Below are 9,638 nucleotides of genomic sequence, written 5' to 3'. Positions count from 1 at the left end.
CCCCCCCAACTAAAAGTTACATAGTATTGGAACTAACAGCTCCGCGCCAGCAGCCGGGAGCAGCAGAGCACATTAGCGCCTCGAAAAGGTACACCGCGGCGGCCTTGGCTTGGGGACCAACGAGAGGCTAATTCTTTTCTGATGAACATGCGCTTATTAGGAGAGAATACTAATTATTGCCACCGCATGCCGCCAACCTTTCGCCAAACACGGGAATGGAGATTAAGTGATAGCCATAGCAGAGCTCGCGCCTTCCGCGTGGATGTCAAGAGAGTCAACAAGTGGTTGACACTCGAGCACCGCAAAGTGCTCGACAGAAAGTCACACGGTAAAAACTGAAAACACGAGGGTGGCAATCTGCAAGATCTCGAGGGAAAAGCAAAAACAAATGCGTGATTTAAACGTAGCAAATTTAAGCGCGCCGGTCACTGAGTAATAAAAAATAAAATAAAATAAACCTCCGCCTGCAATAGTTTGATTTGCCTGCGCACGCCAGTCGAGTTGAGGCGGGGCGGACAGATCGTGTACAACACACGGCCGGCGGCGATGGTGGCGCCGCGCGCTCCCATCCTGCTGCGTCTCGACAGTCAGGAAATTGCTAAATTAATTGGGTCATGTAAGGTCGCGAGGAATCCATCGCAATCAGCGCGAGCGAAAGGTTGTTGTTATGCCGACCTTGCGATCGAGTCGTTGGTTGTAAAGGTGGCGGCGGCAAGGCATATGGGGCCGATATACACGGGGGACGCGCACCGCGGCCATTTGTCCGCGTCAATCGGGCGCGAGCTCCATGCAAACGTATCTCCAGCAGAGAGCACAAGGGTCTCCCTGTGTCCGCCTCCCGTTCGGAATCAACAACACGACGCGCAGACTCCACACCATCACGTCGTCGTCGACGGGAAGCGGAACGAGCGCGCTTAGCCGCCCGGACCAAGGATTTCTACGATTCGGAAGGCAACCACTCCGAATAATATGTCGCGCACGACACGACAACAACGCGTCGTCTCTCTCGCTCTGGCGCACAACGACCGCTCTCTCTCTCTCTCTCTCTCTCTCTCTCTCTCTCTCTCTCTCTCTCTCTCTCTCTCTCTCACACACACACACACACGCGGGCCATCGGCACACTATCGGCCCCACCTCCTCCTTACCGCTTCCCCACACCCGCCCGTTTCTGGCCGCCACAAGGTTAACGTGGGTGAGCCAAATTTCAATCGCAAATATCTCGCCGACTTAGAGATGGTCCGGGCGATCGGCGGCACATAGCGCCGCCGTCGCCTCCTTTCTGTCGAACTGACAGCCCCGCGATAAGCTCAAACATCACGACAACAACGGGGGGACTCATCTTCTCTAGGATCAGCAAAGCAAGAATCTGTCCGCGAAATATCCGCCGCACGAATCGACGAGCGAACATTTATCAGACGCACCTTCGCGCGTTCTGCTTATCAGATGACACCTGCAAATTAATTCTTACGCTATGGCCCACATCGCACACCCATAGGCCCAGCTCGACCCCACGCCCACGGCCCATGGGGGCGAGACTTCCTATAAGCAACGACAATGTAATATGTGATTGCTAGATGACCCCTGCCTTCCCCTCCCCCGCAATGCGCAAGAGAGCCATATGACGTACAGTCGTATAGTTACGTACAGACGATAGGCAAACAACACACACCCGCCGAACTGGAGCTTTGTCTGTGGTTCGGACAACCAAATTGCAAATCAACGATATCCTGTGCTCATAAACATTACCCCCTTGATATTTCATTTTTAAGCAATAATAGCACGTCGAAAAGCTCATTTTTGTTTCTACAGAATCCTAAAATTATAATAATTGCGTGGACTGGCGTTTCCTACACAAGGAGTGCCACATGGGAAAAAGAACAGAGATGATACCGTGCAAAAAATTAAGCAGGCGCGATGGTTATCGAGTAAAACATGATGGGAAGATGGGCCTGCGGCAGCGAGAGCCGCGACTCACACTTGACAGAACTAATTCGTCCTCTGAGCGCACAATGGGTCGTATAGCGAGCGTGACCACGGCGGCAGAGCTACGCCCGCGGGGGACACTGCAAAAAATCAAATTAAAGGCGGCGGCGGGAGCCACACACAAGACGCCGCGAGGCTCGCGCGCGACCAAAGCCCTGTGCAGGCACCAATCCATCTACCGATACGACGCGACGAGCCATAAGAAGGGGGCCGACACAGGCCGAGACCAACACTGGAAAACAGAAGGTGCTATCCACACTGCCTCTTTGAAGGGTTAACTCAGGACATCTCCTGGGTTAACCCAGGACATCCCTCGGGTTAACCCAGGACATCCCCTGGGTTAACCCAGGACATCCCCTGGGAAACCCAGGACATCCCCTGGGGAAAATGCACGTTTCCACGGCATCCCCTGCTGGAGCTTTCCAATTCCCCTGGAAAATGCGCGGAAAACTCCTGAGAATCCAAGGGCTTTGTTTTTACCGTGCATCCAAGAAGTGCAGTCTCGCTGCGAAGCAGATGGCAATAAGGCGAGCAATAAGCACTGATGGATGTTTACTATGCACAAATAATAACCGTGCGCAGTGTGATTTACAGCGCGGTGCAGCAGGCGCGTCCAGAGAGGAAGTTGTGTTCCGATTGGTTCCGAATGGCGCGCGAGCCACTCGTCACCGCTGCTCAGCGAGGATGCGTGAAACGAGAAAACGCCCAGTTTGGGGTTGTCAGGGGCAGAGAGCCTGCCCGGGCAGAGCGTGTGGCGGAGCGTGGCGGAGCGGCGGAGGAGGAGGAGGCGTGCGGCGAGGCGGCCGGCAGCGCGAGCCGGTGCACTCCGGAACTAGAGACCCATCATACACGGACAAACGACATCAAACTCGAGAGAGAGAAAACATAGTTAAAATATGGAGCCACGTACTTGAGGAGTCATCCAGAAGGCACGCCCGTCATTCGCCGTGTTGTACGATAGCTGCAAAGTTAAGTCTATGCCAGCTCTCTTAACGCCTGAAGGGTAGGCAACATCTTGCTTGCAGTGCAGGCGTGCACTGCAGTGTGGCCTACCCTGATATCCGCAGGCGCTAGCCACTCCCGGCGCCAAATAAAAACGAGAGAATAACGGACGTTCTTTCTGGACGATCTTTTAACAAGTGCGTCGTACAACTCTTAATTGTGGGTTACCGATATTTTTTTTTCATGAGCCCTCTCGATAAGTGCGGGTCTTCGCCTTTACAAGCCTTTCCCAGCAAACAAGACAAAACGCAAGCTAAGGCAAAATTTATCAAGCCTCTCAAATTTAGTAATTTGTGTAAGTTCCCTCCGTGATGATGATGGTGACTATTTTAATGAATGTTGTTGCTGGCACGTCGCCTGCGCTGCAATCAAGCCCTCGGGGATGGGAAATTCAGTTGGCAGCGGATCAGAACGCGGCCACCAAAAAACAACAACCCACGCGCATCACGCAGCAGCCTTAAGCCGGCCGGCAACCTGGGAATTTTCCAGAAAAAAAATCGTGACGATCCCAGGAGAACATTGCAAAATTTTAAAATTTTCCAGAAAAAATGTTATTAATTTTGACGTGTTTAGAAAAAAAATATAAATCTGCCCCCCAATTTTTTCTAACATTAAAAATATCATTTTAAATTGTTGAAAATTAAAATCCTGGACGTGCAGCGCCACAAGCAGTGCGCTGGGCTGGGACGGAGCATGGTTGCGGTGACGGTGGCGGTGGTGGTGGCGGCGGAGAGGTCCTCACCGCGGAAAGTGACGACCCTCGTCCTGGACGGCTTCCACATGGCGGGAGTAGTGCGTACGAGCGGGGCGACGGCTGGACGACCACTGGCGGGTCAGGGGCGCCACAACACAACATACGCCGGGCTACAGCCGGGCTCGCCCCGCGGCCACGCCGGGCCCGAACAGCCGCAGAAGATGAGCCGCCGGACCGAGCCGAGCCGGGCCCGGGCGGGCGGGCGCCGCGCACCGCAGACGGGTGGGCGGCGCTAAACGAGTCATGACGTCGCGGTGGGCGCGCCGCGCCGCGGACAGACGGACGGACGGCTGCGGCCAAGAGCAGAGCCAAACACTAGTAGTGCGTTGCCATGCCACTTGCACTCGCTCTAATGTCTTGGCGCCACAAAACTGCACGCTTCCTTCTGGACCGCCTGTCCGCCCCCCTTTGACGCCACGCGCCACGGTCAACTCAACGTGTTAAGGAACCATTGCGCGGTAAAAACAATAACCGACAATGTCTGCGAAAAGGGGAAAAACTTTGAGGAACTCCCAAAGTTTGAAGAAAACTCCCGAAATTTTAAGAACATCTCCAACGTTTTTTGAGTAGACTTGAGGGCCCGAACTCACACTCAAATGATGGAAGTTGCCCGAAATTTTCCTCAAAAAAATTAGACATTGATCTCGTCGAGTTTCATGAACACGTTTATTCTGCAATTTTGTCCCTAATTCTCGACTAATTAGGTCAAACCGGGTAAAACCCAAATTGTAAAACTGAGTTGCTCTGCTTTTATTTTAAATTTTGAGTGAAGATGCGCCAGTCAGTCAGTCGCGTCTGGGATGAAAAAATGTCAACGGGTTCGATGAGCAAAAAATAAGATAGGCGTGGGTCGACAGGCGGGAAAAAGAGGGAGAATAAGGAGGGAGGGGGGGGGGGGCAGTCGCGAAGCACAACGAGTGTGACTTAGCCGCGGCGGGGGGGACTCCGTAGCTGTTTTGGAAAAGAACAGCGCGTCGAAAGAAATTAAAATGAGATATACTGATTTTTCGTGTATTCCTCGCGTTTCTGTCGCCAAACGCAGTGTGTGGTTCACATTTCTCTCAATAACACTTCCCTCCTCTGGTGTTCTCCCGAACAGACTAACTTGTTTGTTTTCCCCGCGGCGCCCGCACTGATAGCCTGGTGAATCATAAACCGCTCTGGGTAAAGCTCGCAGAGAGCCTCCGGTGTTTGAACGCGCGGCGCGGCGGAGTCCGGACACTAGTCCCCGCCCGCACATCCGTGACACAATCTCGTGTGGGGCGGCGGCAATAAATCCTCGCTCGATTTGAAACAGTTTGCGGGTCACTTTGAGAGGCGCGACACGTCATCCCCCGGATCGCGCGTGAGAGCGCGGCGCAGAGCACTGTAAAAACAATGTCTGATAAGTCTGATATCTTTTTGAGAGAAAAACAGAAATTTTTGAGCAGCTCCCACATAATTTTAGGGAAGCTCCTCAGACTTTGAGAGGAGATCCCCTGTAAATTGGAGGCATTCTCACATTTTGTTTTAAGGGGACTTCCTTGAAACCTAGGACTTTTCCTCGCATATTGCGGAAATTTCCAAATTTTCTCTTTTGCCTAAAAAAAATTAGACATATTGTTATAACGCGAGTGCTCTCCCGGCAGCGATCCATTTATTTGTTAATGCTGCGGTCAGCGTCGTAATGGTGGTTCGTTTCGCGTCTTTTTTCGCGGTACAGCGATTAGAAAAATCGCCGTGGCGGGCGTCGGCGCGCTGGCCCGTGCTACCCACACGGGATGCCCCGCCGCCCGGCCAGCGCGACCCGCTTTGACTAATGACTCAAAGGAAGTTGCAATATGAGTCTGCAGTGCAGCGCGGTGCAGCGGTGCAGCGGCGCGGCACCACACATACGTGAGCATTTAAATGTCGCGTAGAGTTCATCGGGTATACTGTAAAAAAAAGGCCGGCCTACACCCGCACTAGTATAAAAATAGACGAATTACAGCGTATAACTGTTTATATGCCATAAAAAAATTAACAATTTTTTGCTGTGTTAAAAATTTAGAGTTTAAAACATTGTTAATTTGTAGAGTCTTTTATACAATAATGTAACTTTTTTCCCCCCGTTTGGTTCCATGTTTTCACGCACATATACACAGGTGCCAATTTTCCATTCATCTAAAATTGGTCGTAGGTCGTTCGGCAATCAAAAATAATAAACGCGAATGATTTTAATGCGGCTTGAAACAAATAATTGAGTTGTTCATGGAAAAGAGGAGAAAAAATGTGGAACACCGTGGCAGCAGTGGCAGCGTCGGCAGTGTCCGCAGAAGACAGAAAATTAAGACGTTCCCCCCGGCACACGGCACGAGGTAAGACAATACGAGGAAGCGAGATCCAGAGCCTTGATTCGCGACCGATCCGTTGCACACACACACACACGCGCGCGCGCGCGTACGAGCGTGTGTAACACAAGTGTAAGCTCGGACAAATTACACGTCCGCTGACGGGACGGCCAGTCTGTCTGGGGCGGTCCGCGAATGGGCAAAACACGATCCGCCTGAACCGCGATAATTTATTGCCACCCTCGCTGTATATGGGGCCGCGCTGTTGTGGCCGCGGCCGCGCCCGCACGACTGTAAAACGCACTCACTATGCGGCGACAAAAGAGTAAAGTCACGCGACCAAAAAATAAAACGGAAAAATCCTGTGAGAGAACCTAATTTGGCAGATGTCGCGCGCGCACCTCTATGGAGCACAATAAGGAAACTAGAAGGCGCCACGACGCCCCTTTGCTCGTTCGTCGTGTCACAACATTTTCAATGACGAGTGTTTGTTAAGTTTCAAACTCACGTCGTAAAATAACTCTCTGCGAATCAAATAAATTTTCTTTGACGAACAAAAGTTTTGAAATGTGCAGTTGCAACTATTCTTCCGAAACGATCTACACCCTTGACACGTGGAGTTTGAATTCCAGGCGGGGCGATATTTTACGCAATATGCGTCCGTCTCGACTCGGACACGTGCTCCAGCGTGTCGCGCGAATCTCGCGGTCAAGTTCAAGACCGCCCTGCTGCCACACCCTCCCCGCCCGTCATCGTCCCACCCCGCCCCGTGTACGTATTGTGCAACATGACGTCACGGGGCGTGCTCCAAACTTCTCTGAATATGTATACAAACGCACATGAGCTCAACACGCCAAAGTACTTGCGCTCCTTCTTTTCAAAACGAGCTGCGCGCGCCGCGCCGCCGCTGTGCAAAAGAGACTCGCAGCGCGCGCGGAGCTCGGGGACACTGACTTCAACTGGCAAGCACTCTAACAAGCGTGTAACCCAACCACCAGAGCATACATTACTTAGTTTTTAGAGCAAGTTGTTTCGAATAATATACATAGTCACTTTGAACTAGAGAGAGTACACTGTAAATGGGTTGGCGTCTTTTACGATTTGGTGTCATAGGACGCCAAAATTTGGCGTCCAAAGATGCCAAAATTTGGCGTCCAAAGACGCCAAAATTTGGCGTCCAAAGACGCCAAAATTTGGCGTCCAAAGACGCCAGAATTTGGCGTCATCAGACGCCAACCTATTTACAGTGGAAGAGAGGGGAGAAAGGGAGAAAGAGATAGAAACAAACTTGTTTCCGCTACGCCAAATCCCTCGCCAAATCCAGTTCTAAGGATAGACGTGTTCCATCAGCGAAAAATTAATAAAAACTTCTCGCCGCATCAGCGTGGCTAATGTTGCTGGGCCTGGGCATTGTCACGCCGCCGCCAGTTCTATTTCTTTTTTCCGTCGGCCGGTCGTAAAGTTTCTGTGGGGCGGGTCCGGCGGCTCGGTCCGGCTGTATGGGACTCGCAACACAAAAGATAACGCCGTCTGCGTCTGTCACACCCAAACGGTGTTCGGTCCGGTGTGTAATCACACTCATTTCGAGTCGCGCAGAGAGGATAAATACAGATCAGGTAAATCAGATCTCGGCGGTCGTCGCGGGACTCGCGATTGTTGATTATTGTTATTGTTGCTTTGGCCTATGGGCTAAAAAACACACTCTGCAAATTTACGTGTATAACAAGATGACAGTTTAAACTGCGAAGCTAAAAAATTCTACAGTTTATACTGCAAACCTGAAAATGTATACAGTTTGAATTGTCGAACAAGCCCTATGCAGTTAAGCAGCTGAAACTAAAGGAATAACTACTTAGTTTTAAAGTTTAAACTGCAAGAGTTTAGTCTTGTTATCTCGTTATACGGTTTTGATTTGCAGAGCGCATCTTACAGGAATCATTGGGAACGGCATTTAAAATTCACGAAAGGACTATACTACTGTATAAATAAAACGCGGTGCAAATTCTCAGACAAAAGAGCGTAAAGTCTCATGGAACAGGATAGAAACGTAGAGCAGGTGTCCGCGCTTTTAAAAAATATGTACAGAATAATAAAAATAAGTGCTGGTGCTTTGGGCGGCGGGAGTGGACGCCCGCGAACCGCTCGGGCCTTCAGGTCACCACGGGGACCAGAGGCGCGGCGACTATAAACGGCTCAGCCCGGAAAAAAGTGCGATAACAGGCGACTCCATGTCTATTACTCGGGCCCACTTTGAATGAAGATGCTGGCCCGCCCCCGCCGTGGGCTCGACTGGACCACGCATCGTATTATTTGTCTTTTTTTTTTGCCTTGAGAGTCATCACTGCTTCCCCCAGCCATGCACGAGCACGAGCACTGTCATGATTTATTCTTTGTTTTTCGATTGCTTTCAAAATTTAAGAAAAGGATATACGATAAGGAGAAACATTACATACACATAATTACTATAAAAATGGATGAACGGATGGATGGATGGACGGACAGACAGACAGACAGACAGACAGACAGACAGATGGATGGATGGATGGACGGATGGTATTAAATTTAAAGATACCTTCAAACATCATTTTTCGTTTGCACTTACGATACCGTACGATACGCGTCAAAAGCAAATATCTTGTAGAAAACTGCTATCGACAGACACACAGACAGACGAACAGACAGATAGACAGACAGATAGACAGACAGTCGATGCCCAAACTTCCGATGGACCATAACGACGAGGCGTGGGACATCTCCACTCCGTACACAATGCATCATGATCACGGAGCCATGACGCCATGGTCACGACAGTTTATCTAAATTCAAATTACATACAAGACAAAAAAATGTACAATGTATGTATTTTAAGACAAAAAATAATAAATTAGTAAATAAACGTGTCCTTATTATTTTGAAATGGACCTTGCTACGCTGAACGAGGCGATGAATGATGGCCACCGCCCCGCATTGTTCGGCACCGCTGACCAGCGCGCCACCTCTGTCATCACAGCGTCACCAGAGGCACGAGCAAGAGGACGGACGGACGGACGGACAGACAGACTGACGGACAGACACTCCGCGGAGGCCTGTCTGGTGGCCCACACCTCGACATTATATGTATGTACCGCCCTGCTGGGCGAATGTCACCGTCCCCTGAATCCAAAGTAGGATCGGTCCACAATCAACGCTACGCATGGTTAAAAAGAAAGTTTCTAGAATCTCAAGACCCGGTCTTATTCTTATGGATCTTAAGAAGAACGCCATTGACATAGCCCGCGGAGGAGAGATAAAGGCGAAGAAGAAAAAAAGAGAGCGAAGTAAACGAAGAGAATATGAAGATCACTGTAAAATGTTTCCGTGATTTTCCAGGGAAAAAATGTTAGGAAATGCTTCGTAAAAAAAAAATTACAAAAATATTTGTTAAGTGGCAATTTTTGTAAAGTTACAATTAAATTTCGTAAACAAACGCGAATTTTCGGCTCACAAAATTCGGCAAAATGTACAAATTTCATACTCTGGAAACTCAAGTGTCATGACTTGACTTTCCAGAGTATTCTTCAGCTGGATCTTTGAATTTTGCAAAGCAATTC

General features: G+C 50.1%; 1 protein-coding gene across 10 annotated transcripts in view; it reads right to left on the bottom strand.

Moving 5' to 3' along the window:
- LOC127750961 (CAP-Gly domain-containing linker protein 2-like) overlaps nt 1–9,638 on the bottom strand; it is a 27,543-nt gene that overhangs the window by 8,331 nt on the left and 9,574 nt on the right. For 2 of the 10 annotated variants that reach the window (XM_052273757.1, XM_052273759.1), the window contains exon 1: nt 3,728–3,856. The exons of 7 other annotated variants lie outside the window; for them this stretch is intronic. In XM_052273757.1, the coding sequence (XP_052129717.1) occupies nt 3,728–3,767 (40 nt within the window). In that variant the 5' untranslated portion in view covers nt 3,768–3,856. Of the gene's footprint in view, nt 1–3,727; nt 3,890–9,638 lie in introns of those variants that run through there. One more of the 10 variants, XM_052273758.1, reaches the window with a different exon arrangement.

This window comes from Frankliniella occidentalis, unplaced genomic scaffold (assembly GCF_000697945.3).
Source record: "Frankliniella occidentalis isolate FOCC.00 unplaced genomic scaffold, Focc_3.1 Scaffold297, whole genome shotgun sequence".
NCBI classification, from domain to species: Eukaryota; Metazoa; Arthropoda; class Insecta; order Thysanoptera; family Thripidae; genus Frankliniella; species Frankliniella occidentalis.
The sequence above is the reverse complement of the archived record's forward strand: the minus strand, read 5'-3'. Positions and strand labels throughout refer to the sequence as shown.